The sequence below is a fragment of the Ptychodera flava genome, chromosome 7 (assembly GCF_041260155.1).
Source record: "Ptychodera flava strain L36383 chromosome 7, AS_Pfla_20210202, whole genome shotgun sequence".
Classification (NCBI taxonomy): domain Eukaryota; kingdom Metazoa; phylum Hemichordata; class Enteropneusta; family Ptychoderidae; genus Ptychodera; species Ptychodera flava.
The window spans coordinates 20,355,461-20,372,817 of NC_091934.1; the positions used below are offsets into that span (position 1 = coordinate 20,355,461).

Sequence of the window (17,357 nt, forward strand, 5' to 3'; positions counted from 1 at the left end):
AGTTATTTAAAACAAGGAGATAAAATGATTACTTTCAAAATAAGGAAAATTCACCTTTGATGGTTTTCTGAAGAAACGCTAGCGAAACATTGCGGAATTTTGTCACAAAAGTGACGGTTGTTGGAAGCCCAAAGGGCGGAATGAAGTAGAAAACACTATAAATGACTCGCCATATATCTTACTGTATACAAAAAGTGATGAGAAACTGAAGTGAAGAACGGTTACTTACCTCTCCCCAACCGCCAATGTTGTAGATGTAACAATCAGGTACAACGCAGCTTTCAACGGCTGCTGGGGCTGCAAGACCGGCTGCCGCACACTGTGCCTGGTCCACGACGGTGTCTGTTCCAAGTATAACACAGGTGATAGTCCTCGTTCTTGTTGAGGTACCACAGGTGGCGGAACACTAGATTACGAGAAGATGTACAGGTATTAGCTCAACAGTTCAAATCTTGTTTTGATCCGACGACAAAAGGAAGATAAAACCCGGCCAAGAAAAAAAAAGTGCAGCTCACCTCTCCCCAGGCACCGACGGTGAATTGGACGCAATCTGGAACGAGGCAGTCTTCCTGAGCGGCTGGTCTGACGAGGTTGCGCTCCAGACAGAAACTGTCATCGACAAGAGTGTTTGTTGTCTGTTCCCTACACTCGACGGTTCTTGCCCGGATGGAGACTCCACAGGTAGCAGAGCACTGATTTTGCAAAGAAAAGCAGTTGAAAAGTCAATTGTACGAATAAATAATGCCTTTTAAATAAGATCAGCTGCAACCGACTAGCGGCTTACTCGACTACAAACTATTTCCAACATTCAGTTCTTCCCAAATATTCGTTCTTGAAAAAGATAAAAGCAAACTAAACATGAAATGATATATCTAAGAGTATTCCAAGATGTGTTGTAATTACAATATATATTCTTACACTGGGGATTTGCACTCAATTACCGCTATCTTACAACATTTAATGAGCAGGTAGCCATAACTTATTTTAGCCAACTTTGTTGTGCATGCCAATTGCAAGTTCTTGCTCCATTTCCAAAGCATGTTGAAAAACCTTCTATTTACTTTTTTTCAACACAGCGTCTGTACGCGCACAATGCACTGAGATTGTTTACATTTGAATTATAGTCCGGACCAGAATTCACTGTAAAAATGCAGACTACACACGACACGCTGAGTTGACAGCTGAACCATGTATCTCAACATGTTCTCTGGAGTAGAACAAGAAAGTGTAGTTGGCATTAAAGGTATACTGTCACCTGTTCCAATTTTGCCACAGTAACAATGGAAAGAGAAAATCTAACCAATCAAGATTTTTATGTGGGTGGCCGCTTTTTAAAAACAGCGCCCTCACATGGGCATTTTGAATACCAAGGAACGCCCCTTTGACCATATATGGGCATATTTAGATTACAGGTGACTGTATACCTTTAATAACAAAAACAGTGATCACAAAATACAAAGAGATTCGGCTACTGGACCTTTAAGACTTTATATACCGATGAAGTGAATTATGAAAAGACGAGGGATGCTTGTGCCAGACGCTTTGTCGCAGCGTGAGTGACTTTAGGTAGAACGCGCCTCGGGGACACATATTCTAACTCTCAAACTTTGATAATTCTTTTCTAAACTACTACTTGAGGGGGTTCATTTTTAAGCTCTTGGTGTAACAAGACGTGTCACCGGCTTAGTTTTTCGAAAATCGATTTTTTTATTTTTCTTGATAAAGTTAACACAGGGATGGCGGCCAGTTTAATTTAAAATATCGGGTAATTTGTTTCTTATTGCTTTTAAACGACAATGGTTGAAGTATCCCTTGAGGAAAGTTTGAGCAAAAGTTTAAGTCTTTCACTTTCGAGGCATATACCACCTTTAAACATGTTTGTGTGCTTTTACTGTAAAATATTCGCCATTGTTGCTCATTTGCTTATTTCACAAAATTCTATGATAAAAACCGCACGTGCTTGCAACTCGGTTTGAGATGATTAAACATACACAATAGATCTGGGTACTCAAACGTGTACATTGAACACTGATCGATTCGCTATAACCGTCGGAAAAAATCCCCGAGAAGTCAAAATACTGCCCAACTGAACAGCTGTCTTGTCAATAACCCACCTCGCTCCAACCTCCAACCTCGAAAGAGTACACAGGGCAGGCTGGTACGGTGCACAGTTCAACGCTGCTTGGCAGAGTAAGGCCGGCGGTCACACAGTTGCCGTTGTCCACGGGAACAACCGTTCCGGTAACGACACAGGATACCGTCCTAATTCTGAATGAAGTACCACAGGTGGCAGAACACTGAAACAAGGAATTGAGTCGCAATTATTGATCTCGCCGTTCGTGGAAAAAATGTGGCATTCAAGTGTCCGATTAAATTAAACGTAATAATGTAGTTATCAGACTGAACGTCATGAAGATTCAGTTGAAAGCCACTAAAATTTCAAATGATAAAACATTGTAAATCTGCAATATCACGTAGTTTAGCTGAAGCCCTTTCATCCTACAACAAAATGCTTTTGATGCCTGCATGGGGACATACCGATAGGGCTGCAGTTCGTGCGCCCTCAGCCATTTTTAAGACATTCCGGAGTCAAATTCATGAAGAGCTTATGTATTGTCAAGGGTAATTTTTAACATCAAAAGCGTAGAAAGGCTTTATTTTAACAACGACACTCTTCTATAACATCCATTCAGTCTCCCTTTGTTACGGTTAGAACAACCTTTTGGAAATTTTTCAAAATTCTTACAAGCCGAAATTGCAAACATACAACCTGATACGGAGCGCGATAACAAGTCAGATAAACAGGAAGCAAAATTCATTCTATTCGGTTTAACCTTCAAACTGTGCCTATAACTGCTCAAACAGACGACAGTTTTCAGCTCATAGCGGGTTTATATCTAGGTTCAAACGGATAGTCTAAAGTCACTTCTTGCACTGTGACAGTTAAAACATACAACTCTGCCATACACATGCTAATTTGTATCATGATGTAGTTGTTAAAGAAATTAAAAGCGCAGAAATAATTTGTATTTAATATCCCAAAAATCGGTGGCTCATTTCTCGGCATATATGTATATCCCATGCGCTGTTAAGATATTGTCACTACTAATTACAGAGCGCAAAAAAATTGTGTCTTTTTTCCCCGTCATCACTTCCAGAGACTATGAACTCTACCAACGAATTAGTTAACTCAAAGCTGGGACTATGTCTTCGGTAATGACTCATCAGCTAGTTAATAGGAATTGCAACACTCACTTCTCCCCATTCTCCAACACTGTATGTGTGGCAGTCTGGTACGACGCAGCTTTCAACGGCCGCTGGAACTGTGAGCCCGGCTGAAAGACATTGTGCTTGGTCTACGACAGTGTCGGTGCCAAGGATGACACAAGTCACAGTTCTGGTTCTTGTTGACGTGCCGCAGGTTGCCGAACACTACCACGGAAGAAAGAGATAATATTTCAATAAACAGTTCGATAATGTCCCTTTGGAATCGCAAGTTTTTGCAATGCTTTTCTGTTCAACCAATCGTGGGGACTCATTTAAAGGCTTTTAAAGTAAGAAAAATTTTTACTACTCCTGAAGTTTTCGAAAATCGAAAAGTTTATTTTTCCGCATAAGAGGTGACACAAGGATGACGGCCATTTTGAATTTCAAATTTCGGTAAATGATTGGTAATTTGTTTCTCAAGTACCGAATTTTGCAATATGACCCCTGATTTGTTATTCTTGATTTGGTTATACTCATAAATGGTTGAAAGTTCCAAAGAGGAAAATTTCAGCGAAAGTTTTAAGTACGTCTTTCACTTTCGAGGCTCGCACTACCTTAATAACACTAAAACATATCAACATCCATGACGAAATGGGGTATGGATCGAAAGAACTATCTTTAGCCTACCTCTCCCCATGGACCGATGGTGAATTCGACGCAGTCAGGAACGATGCAGTCTTCCTGAGCAGCTGGTCTGACAAGGTTGCGTTCAAGACAGAAACTGTCGTCAACCACGGTGTTAGTCGTCTGCTCCAGGCATTCAACGGTTCTTGCGCGGATGGATACACCGCAAGTTGCTGAGCACTGTGGGAGATAACATGATTGTATTTCAGGTTAGCGTAAGACTTACTGTGATGCAACCGCTATATCCTCGGTATCAAAAAGTGAAACAAAATTGCTCCCGGATGCCTTCACTTACATACAATGCTGTGTATCATGGGATTTCTAGTACAGAGTTTTGAGATGTTGCCATCCTGTAATGGCGGTTTACCCTCAGAATATGGCCGCCATGAGATATAGAACTACATCACCCTATGTAACTTAGCTTTGTTGGACATGAAAATCTGCCGTCTTTGTATTTACGTGCTGAATTGTAAGAGTTACGCTACGTTCAGCTCGAGCTATTCAATATTCAACCCCTACAATTAACAAAAAAACATACCGCGCTCCAGCTGCCAACTTCGAATGTGTATACTGGGCACACTGGTACTGTACACAATTCAACTCCAGTCGGCGCTGTGAGACCGGCTGCGGCGCAGTTGCTTGTGTCGACAGGAACGCTAGTACCAGTCACAACACACGACACAACTCTTGTTCTAAATGATGTACCACAGGTTGCAGAGCACTGAAAAGAAGACAGAATAAGACAACTACTTTTTAGGCTTTTGTTGCTACAGAACTGTCATGGTGAGTATCGTAAGGCCGATCTGTATTCCTTTACAATTGACGTCATATGCATGAAATATATGTAATGATATGTTGTTTTTCTGACGACATTTTGATAGATATTTCGTGAGAGGGACAAGCAGTGTATATAGTTTAGTGGGGTTATTAATCTTAAAGATCATCAAAAAGCGATTAGACCGATGAGTAGAATACGACTCGGAGATTCTAACAACTCAATATTTACGATATTTTGCTTGTTTTGCTTCTTGTCTCATACTCACTTTGTGACACGTGGAACAAATTAAATATTTAATATGCCCAATCGAGTAAACACTCGGAATATGCCACTTTGAAGTTCAAATAGCAGTAAATTTTAGATTTTTCCTTAAACTTCCTTTAATCCTAAACTTCATTCTTCATTACTAGGAAGAAATATCAGCATAAAAAGAGATAAACGTAGACACAAATTCTCTTTAGCTCATCTATCAAGACGGCACTTACCTCTCCCCATGCACTGATGTCATATACATAACAATCTGGTACAACGCAGCTTTCAACGGCTGTTGGGGCTGCAAGACCGGCTGCCGCACACTGTGCCTGGTCTACGACGGTGTCTGTTCCAAGTATAACACAGGTGACCGTCCTCGTTCTTGTTGAGGTACCACAGGTGGCAGAACACTGCAAAAAAGAATTACGTGGATTGAAGTTACAACATGTGCAGGATTAATAAATTGGAGAGGATGTGCAAAACGCCTGACTCTAATGACACAACCTCAGGGTGAACTTGATCGCAGGAAGGTCCCTTGTTATTAGACGTACCGCAGAGAAATCAGTGCCAATAAAAGATCTGTAAAAGATTCCTTATACCCCTTAATGTGTACATTATCTTGACGTTATCGAATTATTTGCGGACGAAAAAAATAGTCCAGCTTACCTCGCCCCATGCACCGACGGTGAATTCGACGCAGTCAGGAACGACACAGTCTTCCTGGGCTGCTGGCCTGAGCAGGTTACGCTCCAGACAGAAACTGTCATCGACCACAGTATTTGTCGTCTGCTCCACACACTCGACGGTTCTGGCACGGATGGATGTTCCGCATGTAGCAGAGCACTGGCGGGGAAACAACATTGTTACTGTGGTGGTGATGCGGCATCACACTCCTGATTTCACCTGTGATTAGTACGCGCATTAAAAGAGTAGGGTCGTCGGAACTGCGCCTGTGCGACTTTCTTGTCCGTAATGTATTTCGTGCACGACAATTACGACAAAATAGCTGCAACATTTAAATTTTACGATCTACATTATGACAAACATGTTTTAACTTTCATTAATCGTCATATACCTCTTGGATGCGGCGCTTACATTGGTCGCATGGGTCGCAGACGACTTCTGAGGGCAGTTCCGACGACACCCTTTAACGTACCTTCTCTAATAGAGTTACATTCGTATTTGGTTGTGGATGCGCTTTGCATATCCACGTACCACTGGTTAATATTCTATTGAAGTGTTTTACGTACAATCATGGCCTCAATTAAAGGTTTCAAATACATGTATTTGTTATATTGTAGATTTTTAGGATTTTCCAAACGTCGGACTCTCTCTCTCTCTCTCTCTCTCTCTCTCTCTCTCTCTCTCTCTCTCTCTCTCTCCCTTGCGATTAAATGCAGAAATCATCTTACCGAACTCCAGCTTCCGACGTTGAAATTGTACACAGGGCAAGCTGGCACGGTACAAAGTTCCACGGCAGGCGGTGAGACAAGACCTAGGCCGACACAGTTACCATTGTCGACGGGTTCATTGGTGCCCAGCACGACACAAGAGACGGTTCTTGTCCTGAACGAGGTTCCGCAGGTTGCCGAGCACTGGGATGCAAAACAGGAAAGAACAGATCCTCATTAGCTTGAGCAAGAGGCTTCGGGCATCGAAAACAGCAGCAGTGCTTTAAATTAGTCAAGCAGAAAAAAGTGTTTTGTGTGTGAGGGTGACTCCATTTGTAAAGCCTCACATTTTTTTAGAATAGATGTAAATATTTACTACTCACTTCTCCCCACTCGCTGATTGAGTAACTGAAACATTCTGGTACGACACACGTCTCCACTGATGTTGGCAGACCCAGGCCAGCTGCGAGACACTGTGTCTGATCCACAACTGTGTTTGTGCCTGCAATAACACACGTCACACTTCTGGTTCTCGTCGAAACTCCGCATGTGGCAGAACACTGCAGTGAAGGCAGAGATGCATCGAGTTGTTGTAAATGCATGCAAAAACTTGGAATTTATGCAGATTTGAAGGAACAGCAGCTGTACCTTTTGGTGATGTTGTTATGTTTACGTCAACTATAGATTCTTCATATGCACAGTGTACACCTTGTCAGCTCAGCCTATATACATGTGTAAACTGCATCTTTATTGTCGACAAGTGAATTTTAGTTCAGGCTAGAATTAAACGGTGAACAATGTAGGTGCATTGAACCTCTACGGACGCTATATTTTCAAGCTAATTATTGGGTATTCCAACATGTCTTCTGGGAGTAGAACATAAACTTACAATTGACACACAAGCAAAAAAGTCAGAAATCATCAAAAGTCACAGCTTCCGGTCCTTTAACCTTTTGAGCGCCAAAGTCAATTTTTGTTGCCTATATAAAATGTACTCCAGTCAATTGTTTTCAGATTTTTCCCAGAATTTTGATAAAAAAACTGTAGCCAATGAAATATCATGTTCTTTTGGTCCAAAATTATCAAAAAGTAAGAAAAATTTCATAAAAATTGGTAAAATGTTGCACTAAAATTTTGGCGGGAAAAATTACAGCAATCAAAGGGTTAACTTGATGGAAACAGTGCTAGATGTTTGCTTACCTCTCCGTATTCCCCAACAATGAACTGGACACAATCGGGAACAATGCACTCTTCTTGGTCGGATGGTCTTAGCAAGTTTCGCTCGGTACAGAAACTGTCATCAACGACTGTATTGGTCGTCTGTTCCCTACACTCCACTGTTCTTGCACGGAAGGAGGTTCCACAAGTAGCAGAGCACTGTAATATATAAAGAGGAACACGACTATAGCTGTACCATTTAACCACTAAACGTCGGCCATCTTAACATTCTCTCAATAATTGGATTTTGTCACAGGACTGCAAAGACGACTACTATTGCATGATGGGAGAAAATCGACGACACATTGTATTTTTACGTCATTATGAGTGGTGAAGAATCCGTTACAATCAAGTAACAAAGTGCATATTACTTAAAGAAAATGGGTCATCGTTGATGACACAGTCCCCGCTTGTCCATTTTGTTATAATCTTTGGTGTCTAGGTAGCTGTGGAATGACATTGATGCAACGGGTGCATCATTGCATAATAAAGTAATCTGAGGAACGTTCAATAAAAGACTCATCTCTGCCGGTGTTGACCACTAAAGGAACTTTTGATTACATCACACATAACGATGCCCTCACTGCCTCTAGTGTCATGACAGCACATACTATACACATGGTTTGGTGGAATTTTCGAAATGGTATGGGATCGGGTATGTTGTTGTAATCAGCCATTTGGATCATATAATGAAACAAATTAATGTGCACAAGAATGCAGCCATATCACGTTTAAACAAAATCAGTCCATTGAAGGACAGTGACCTATGTTTATAAAATTGAAATCAAATGGCTGTCTATTGACCATATGGATCGTAGCACAAAATTAGTAGACATGCATAAGTATGCCATAGTACTTGATCTTTGTACTAAGTCTCAACAACATTGGATAAGGAATATTTGCATATGATTAAGCCTCAAAGACATGAAAAAATCCAAAAATGACAATCTGGCAGCCATATTGGAACATGTCACGAAGTAAATTGACATGTATACATGTATGTGTGCCATAGTGCTTGATCTTTGTGCCAAGTTTGGACAAAATGGGTTTAATGACCTTTGAATATGCTTCAAAGACATGCAAAATTCCAACAAAATGGCAGTTCTGCAGCCATATTGGATCCTATCGCAAGGTTAATTGATACATGCATATGTATGCCATAGTGCTTTGCCTTTGTGCCAAGTTTGAACAAAATCAGTTCAAGGATGTTTGAGTTATGGTTCAGAGACATGAGAAAATCGCAAAAAAATGGACGCCTGTCGGCCATATTGGATCATATCATGAAATAAAAAGGCGTTCATATGAAGGGCATAATGTTTTGCTTTTGTGCCAAATTTGAACAGAATCGGTTCAAGGATGTCTGAGTTATGATCCAAAAACATGAAAGATCCCAACAAAATGGCCGCCTCACGCCCATATTGGATCGTATCGCAAAATAATTTTACATGCACATGAAGGCCATAGTGTTATGCCTTTGTGCCAAGTTTTAACAGAATCTGTTCAAGGATGTCTGAGTTATGATCCAAAAACATGAAAGATCCCAACAAATGGCCGCCTCACGCCCATATTGGATCGTATCGCAATATAATTTGACAAGTATATGTTGGCCATAGTGTTATGCCTTTGTGCAAAGTTTGAACAGAATCGGTTCAAGGATATTTGAGTTATGGTTCAAAGACATGAAAAAATCGCAAACAAAATGGCCGCCTCGCGGCCATGTTGGATCGTATCGCAAAATAATTTGACATGCACATGTAGGCCATAGTGTTATGCCTTTGTGCCAAGGTTGAACAGAATATGTTCAAGGATGTCTGAGTTATGGTCCAAAGACATGAAAAATCGCAACAAAATGGCCGCCTCGCGCCCATATTGGATCGTATCGTGATATAATTTAACATGGATATAAAAGCCATAGTGTTATGCCTTTGTGCAAAGTTTGAACAGAATCTGTTCAAGGATGTTTGAGTTATGGTCCAAAGACATGAAAAATCGCAACAAAATGGCCGCCTCGCGGCCATATTGGATCGTATCACAAAATAAATCGACGTGCATCTGTAGGTCATAGTGCTATGCCTTTGTGCCGAGTTTGAACGAAATTGGTTCAGCAGTGTCTGAGAAACTGTTGATGACGGACGGACGGACGGACGGACGGACGCACAGACGGGACCCAATCTATAAGTCCCCGCCGGACTTCGTCCGCGGGGACTAAAAATGGGTCGTGGTACCTCGGTTCAAAGGTCATATGGGACCCACACGAACGATGAACACATTGCATCGAAGGCAAGTTGGTGATTGATGAAAGTTAAAACATGTTTTTTCCATCAGTTGACACCGCAAAAAATGTTGCACCTAATTTGAAGTGATGTATCTTGATATCCTGCACGAAATACAGTGTTTGTAAACACGTAAGTCGCACAAGCGCAGTTCCGACCACACACACACACACACACACTCTCTCTCTCTCTCTCTCTCTCTCTCTCTCTCTCTCTCTCTCAACACAGACAGAAGAGTGAAGACCTAGGATTTACCTCACTCCAGGCTCCAACTTCAAAGCCATACACGGGGCACACGGGTACGGTACAGAGTTCGACCTGGATAGGTTGTGTAAGGCCAGAGGCGACGCAGTTTCCGCTGTCCACGACAGTTGTTGTCCCAGTGATGGTGCAGGACACTGACCTTGTTCTAAATGAAGTTCCACAAGTCGCTGAACACTGTTAAAAAAAAAAAAAAAAGTATCCATCGTCGGGATTATTAAACAGCTGGGCACCTTTGGCGGAAACTAATTGCCAACGTGGTAGAATATAGATCGTGGATATGTTAGTCACACGAAAAGTGTCGTGAGTTCTAAAAGTTCCAGAGTTCATCTTCTGAGCTTATAGTCCGTGGGCTAGAGGGGGTCTACGTGCACCCCCCCCCCCACAGGATAACAAACCTGTATTTTTCAGAACCCTTGGGATCCCTAGAATACGAAATGGAATTTTAACAGAAAAATATAGGGACGCAATAGCTGTTATGGTCATGTTTTGAAGGGTACCGCAAAATCACGATTTTCCAACCCAAATGCATTTTCGTCAAATCTGTCTTCTTGTAAGTCATGTGCTGAGCTTATTTTTTACATAACCTCACTTGTTTGGTATCATTAGAAAGGAATTTATTCCTCTTTAAGATGACATATTGCACTATGCAATATCTTCTACAGTTTTGTCAAATATAACCAAAACTTACCCCTTACCCCAAAATTTAACATTACAAATTACAGAAAATCTCAAATTCTACCAATTTTTTAGCTAGGCATAATAAAAAATGCAATGCTTTGTCTGAAATCTGTTTTATTTGATACAGGGACATGTCAGAAATATGAAATAGACTTTTAACAGAAAAAATATTGGGAATCTACAGCTGTAACAGTCATATTTTGAAGGGTACCGCAAAATCATAGTGTTGCAGATTTGCATGCATTTTTGTTAAAACTGTCTTCTTATAAGTTATCTGCTGAGCTTGTTTTTGAATATAACCTGGCTTGTTAGGTATCATTAGAAAGATAATTTACTAATCGTTAGAATGACATATTGTAACATGCAATATCTTCTATAGTTTTCATGATATATAACCAAAACTTACCCCATACCCCAAAGTTTACATTGAAAATTTCAGTCATAGCTAAAACCAAATTCTACCATTTTTTTAGCTTGACACAAAAATCTGGCCGTTTTTGCTATTAAATCTATTTTATTTGGTACAGGGACATGTCAGAAATATGAAATAGACTTTTAACAGAAAAATATTGGGAATCTACAGCTGTAACAGTCATATTTTGAAGGGTACCGCAAAATCATAGTGTAGCAGATTTGCATGCATTTTTGTTAAAACTGTCTTCTTATAAGTTATCTGCTGAGCTTGTTTTTGAATATAACCTGGCTTGTTAGGTATCATTAGAAAGATAATTTACTAATCTTTAGAATGACATATTGTAACATGCAATATCTTCTATAGTTTTCATGATATATAACCAAAACTTACCCCATACCCCAAAGTTTACATTGAAAATTTCAGTCATAGCTAAAACCAAATTCTACCATTTTTTTAGCTTGACACAAAAAATCTGGCCGTTTTTGCTATTAAATCTATTTTATTTGTACAGGGACATGTCAGAAATATGAAATAGACTTTTAACAGAAAAAATATTGGGAATCTACAGCTGTAACAGTCATATTTTGAAGGGTACCGCAAAATCATAGTGTAGCAGATTTGCATGCATTTTTGTTAAAACTGTCTTCTTATAAGTTATCTGCTGAGCTTGTTTTTGAATATAACCTGGCTTGTTAGGTATCATTAGAAAGATAATTTACTAATCTTTAGAATGACATATTGTAACATGCAATATCTTCTATAGTTTTCATGATATATAACCAAAACTTACCCCATACCCCAAAGTTTACATTGAAAATTTCAGTCATAGCTAAAACCAAATTCTACCATTTTTTAGCTTGACACAAAAAATCTGGCCGTTTTTGCTATTAAATCTATTTTATTTGTTACAGGAACATGTCAGAAATATGAAATAGACTTTTAACAAAAAAATATTGGGAATCTACATCTGTAACAGTCATATTTTGAAGGGTACCGCAAAATCATAGTGTTGCAGATTTGCATGCATTTTTGTTAAACCTGTCTTCTTATAAGTTATCTGCTGAGCTTGTTTTTGAATATAACCTGGCTTGTTAGGTATCATTAGAAAGATAATTTACTAATCTTTAGAATGACATATTGTAACATGCAATATCTTCTATAGTTTTCATGATATATAACCAAAACTTACCCCATACCCCAAAGTTTACATTGAAAATTTCAGTCATAGCTAAAACCAAATTCTACCATTTTTTTACCTAGACATATAAAATCTGGCCGTTTTTGCTATTAAATCTATTTTATTTGGTACAGGAACATGTAAGAAATATGAAATAGACTTTAAACAGAAAGAATATTGGGATTCTATGGCTTTAACAGGCATATTCTGTGGAGTACTGCAAAATCACAGCAGTGCAGACTCATATGTGTTTTGTTAACTTTGTCCCATTGTAGGTCATCTGCTGCGCTTATTTTATCACATAACCATGTTTATTTGGTACCATTGAAAAGCTAATTTACTACGTTTTAAAATGACATATTGTTATATGCCATATCTTATATAGTTTTCATGGCATATGACGAAAACTTACCCCATACCACAAAGTTTATATCGAAAATTACTTTCGTAGCTATCGTCAAATTCTACCAATTTTCTAGCTAGACATAACAAATAAGGCAATGCTTTATATGAAATCTTTTTATTTGGTATGGGGGAATGTCAGAAATATGAAATAGACTTTTAACAGAAAATATATTGGGACTCTACAACTGTAACAGTCATATTTTGAAGGGTCTCGCAAAATCACAGTATTGCCAACTTGCTTGCTTCTTTGTTAAATCTGTCTTCTTAAAAGTCATCTGCTGAGCTTGATTGTTGACATAACCTGGCTTGTTAGGTATCAATAGAAAGGCAATTTACTAGTTTTTAAAATGACATATTGTAATATGCAATGTCTTGTTTAGGTTTCATGAAATAGGACCAAAGCTTACCCCATACCCCAAGGTTTACACAGCAAATTACTGCAAATCTGAAACTCTACCATTTTTTACAATTTAGTAACTTTATGTGTTTATGTGTAACTTTATATATGTGTTTTTGTTAATAAAGTATGTTAAAAATATGAAATTAACTTTTAACAGGAACATAATATGATTTTGTAGCCTTTTGGATCATATTTGGAAGGGTACCCAGGTATCAGGGCAAATTTGCCGAAACACATACATTTGCAATATATGGGTTCCCCTCCAAAAATGATCCAAATGGCTACTAAATTGTATCATCTTCCCGTTAAAAGTTAATTTTATACTTTGACATACTTTTGTAAAAAATAAATCAGATTTTAAAACAGAATTGCCTTTTGTATTATGTGCAGCAAAAATGGTAGAATTTAAGATAAGCTGTAATTTGCGATTTGAACTTTTTGGGTATGGGGTAAAGTTTGACCATATTCCAGGAAAACTATGAAGACATTGTATATTACAATATGTCATCTTAAAGAAGAATAAATTTCCCTACTTATGATACCTCACAAGCCAGGTTGTGTCACAAAATAAGTTCAGCAGATGACTTACAAGAAGAAGAATTTAACAAAAAAGGTGCCAGTTTGCGGTACTGCGATTTTGCATTTCCCTTCAAAATATGGCTGTTACAACTATACAGTCCAAATATTTTTTCTGTTAAAAGTCTATTTCATATTTCTGACATGACCCAGTACCATATACTACAGATTTAATACCGAAACAGAGCTATTTTTATCATGTCTAGCTAAAAATTCACGGAATTTGATCACGTTATCTATGACAATACTTTCAATATAAACCTTGGGGTATGGGGTATGTTTTGGTCATATTCCATGAAAACTATACAAGATATTGCCTGTTACAATATGTCATTGTAAAGACTATTTAATTACCTTTTCAATGATACTATACAAACCCGGTTATAATCAATAACAAGCTCATTAGACGACTTATAAGATGACAGATTTAACAAAAACACATGCGAATCAGGAATACTGAGATTTTGCTGTACCCTTCAAAATACAGCTGTTACAGCTATAGAATCCCAATATTTTTTCTGTTAAAAGTTCATTTCATATTTCTGATATGGCCAAGTACAAAATAAAACAGATTTCATACAAAAAATTGCCTAATTTTTTATGTCTGCGTAAAAAATTGCTTGAATTTGACATTAGCTATGACAGTAGTTTTCGATGTAAATTTTGGGGTATGGGGTAAGTTTTGGTCATATTTCATAAAAATCTGTACAAGATATTGCATGTTACAATATGTCTTTTTAAAGATTAGTAAATAATCTTACTAATGATACCTAACAAGCCAGGTTATATTCAAAAACAAGCTCAGCAGTTGACTTAAAAGACGATAGATTCGACAAAAATGCACGCAAGTCAGGAATACTGAGATTTTGCGGTACCCTTCAAAATTTGACTGTTACAACTACAGAATTCCAATCTTTTTTCTGTTAAAAGTCTATTTTATATTTTTGACATGACCCATTACCGAATGAAATAGATTTCATACAAATAAATGCCGGAATTTATATGTCTAGGTAAAGAAAATGGTAGAATTTGATTTTAGCTATGACTGAAATTTTCAATGTAAACTTTGGGGTATGGGGTAAGTTATGGTTATATATCATGAAAACTATAGAAGATATTGCATGTTACAATATGTCATTCTAACGATTAGTAAATTATCTTTCTAATGATACCTAACAAGCCAGGTTATATTCAAAAACAAGCTCAGCAGATAACTTATAAGAAGACAGTTTTAACAAAAATGCATGCAAATCTGCTACACTATGATTTTGCTGTACCCTTCAAAACATGACTGTTACAGATGTAGATTCTCAATATTTTTTCTGTTAAAAGTCTATTTCATATTTCTGACATGTCCCTGTAACAAATAGAATAGATTTAATAGCAAAAACGGCCAGATTTTTTGTGTCAAGCTAAAAAAATGGTAGAATTTGGTTTTAGCTATGACTGAAATTTTCAATGTAAACTTTGGGGTATGGGGTAAGTTTTGGTTATATATCATAAAAACTATAGAAGATATTGCATGTTACAATATGTCATTCTAACGATTAGTAAATTATCTTTCTAATGATACCTAACAAGCCAGGTTATATTCAAAAACAAGCTCAGCAGATAACTTATAAGAAGACAGTTTTAACAAAAATGCATGCAAATCTGCTACACTATGATTTTGCGGTACCCTTCAAAATATGACTGTTACAGCTGTAGATTCCCAATATTTTTTCTGTTAAAAGTCTATTTCATATTTCTGACATGTCCCTGTATCAAATAAAATAGATTTAATAGCAAAAACGGCCAGATTTTTTGTGTCAAGCTAAAAAAATGGTAGAATTTGGTTTTAGCTATGACTGAAATTTTCAATGTAAACTTTGGGGTATGGGGTAAGTTTCGGTTATATATCATGAAAACTATAGAAGATATTGCATGTTACAATATGTCATTCTAACGATTAGTAAATTATCTTTCTAATGATACCTAACAAGCCAGGTTATATTCAAAAACAAGCTCAGCAGATAACTTATAGGAAGACAGTTTTAACAAAAATGCATGCAAATCTGCAACACTATGATTTTGTGGTACCCTTCAAAATATGACTGTTACAGCTGTAGATTCCCAATATTTTTTCTGTTAAAAGTCTATTTCATATTTCTGACATGTCCCTGTATCAAATAAAACAGATTTCAGACAAATCATTGCATTTTTTATTATGCCTAGCTAAAAAATTGGTAGAATTTGAGATTTTCTGTAATTTGTAATGTTAAATTTTGGGGTAAGGGGTAAGTTTTGGTTATATTTGACAAAAATTGTAGAAGATATTGCATAGTGCAATATGTCATCTTAAAGAGGAATAAATTCCCTTTCTAATGATACCAAACAAGTGAGGTTATGTTAAAAATGAGCTCAGCACATGACTTACAAGAAGACAGATTTGACGAAAATGCATTTGGCTTGGAAAATCGTGATTTTGCGGTACCCTTCAAAACATGACCATAACAGCTATTGCGTCCCTATATTTTTTCTGTTAAAATTCCATTTCGTATTCTAGGGATCCCAAGGGTTCTGAAAAATACAGGTTTGTTATCCTGTGGGGGGGGGGTGCACGTAGACCCCCTCTAGCCCACGGGACTATATATTACATGAACCTCTTTCTCTTGTTCAGTAGCTATCTCTACAGATTGTTTCACTGTTTTGCTTTTTGAATGCCAGCTAGTATTTCTTGTCCTACTCCGCGGAGTATGATAAGATACACAGTGTTGAACTTGTCAGCTCAGACGCAATGTTGACAAGCCAAATACTTCGCGTTTCTACACACTTTGGAAAGTAGAGCAAAAAACTTGCAATCGGCGTAAAACATAAAAACGGTGAGAAAATCATCAAAAGTGACAGCTACTTACACTGTAAGTACACTAGCGGTGAGAACATTCCAGATAAAATTGGAAAATTTCAACACTTTATATATCGAACGAAGCTCATATTTGGAAAGAAATCGAATCCTCACATAGGAAATAGATCACAACCCACCTCTCCCCACTCTCCAACGGTGAATGTATAACAATCTGGTACGACGCAGCTTTCGACGGATATTGGAGCGACAAGCCCGGCTGAGGTGCACTGCGATTGGTCTACAACAGTGTCGGTTCCGAGTATAACACACGTGACAGCCCTTGTCCTCGATGAAGTACCGCAGGTGGCAGAACACTGTCACAGAGAGATGAGTTGACGTCATCAAAGAGGTCAAAATTAACGAAAAGTAAATTCACATTTTTAATACTGAAAATAGTTGCGCAAAGCAAACGAAATAGTAGATTAAGGTGCAAAGCACACGATATCCAAGCCTATGTCTTCAGTGTAAACTAAAAGAACCATGACCACTATAAACGACATACCTCTCCCCATGGGCCGACGGTGAACTCAACACAATCGGGAACGAGGCAATTTTCCTGGGCGTCTGGTCTGACAAGGTTGCGCTCAAGGCAGAAGCTGTCATCGACTAAAGTACCAGTGGTCTGTTCGAAACATTCAACGGTTCTCGCACGGATGGAAACTCCACAAGTGGCTGAGCACTATTCAACAAAAAGACAAAACACATGTTTACTAAATTGTTTCCACGACCACGGAACACAGAAACGTCACGTATCT

At 38.1% G+C, this 17,357-nt stretch overlaps 1 protein-coding gene across 1 annotated transcript in view; it reads right to left on the reverse strand.

The window, feature by feature from the left end:
- LOC139136370 (ADAMTS-like protein 1) overlaps nt 1-17,357 on the reverse strand; it is a 39,147-nt gene that overhangs the window by 11,384 nt on the left and 10,406 nt on the right. Inside the window, exons 15-28 of the mRNA XM_070704095.1 lie at nt 17,105-17,281; nt 16,740-16,916; nt 10,059-10,241; nt 7,513-7,689; nt 6,696-6,872; nt 6,334-6,516; nt 5,588-5,764; nt 5,155-5,331; nt 4,430-4,612; nt 3,895-4,071; nt 3,256-3,432; nt 2,115-2,297; nt 516-692; nt 230-406 (exon numbers count right to left, since the gene is read on the reverse strand). Coding sequence (XP_070560196.1) covers nt 230-406; nt 516-692; nt 2,115-2,297; nt 3,256-3,432; nt 3,895-4,071; nt 4,430-4,612; nt 5,155-5,331; nt 5,588-5,764; nt 6,334-6,516; nt 6,696-6,872; nt 7,513-7,689; nt 10,059-10,241; nt 16,740-16,916; nt 17,105-17,281 — 2,502 coding nt within the window. The remainder of the gene's footprint in view (nt 1-229; nt 407-515; nt 693-2,114; nt 2,298-3,255; nt 3,433-3,894; nt 4,072-4,429; nt 4,613-5,154; nt 5,332-5,587; nt 5,765-6,333; nt 6,517-6,695; nt 6,873-7,512; nt 7,690-10,058; nt 10,242-16,739; nt 16,917-17,104; nt 17,282-17,357) is intronic.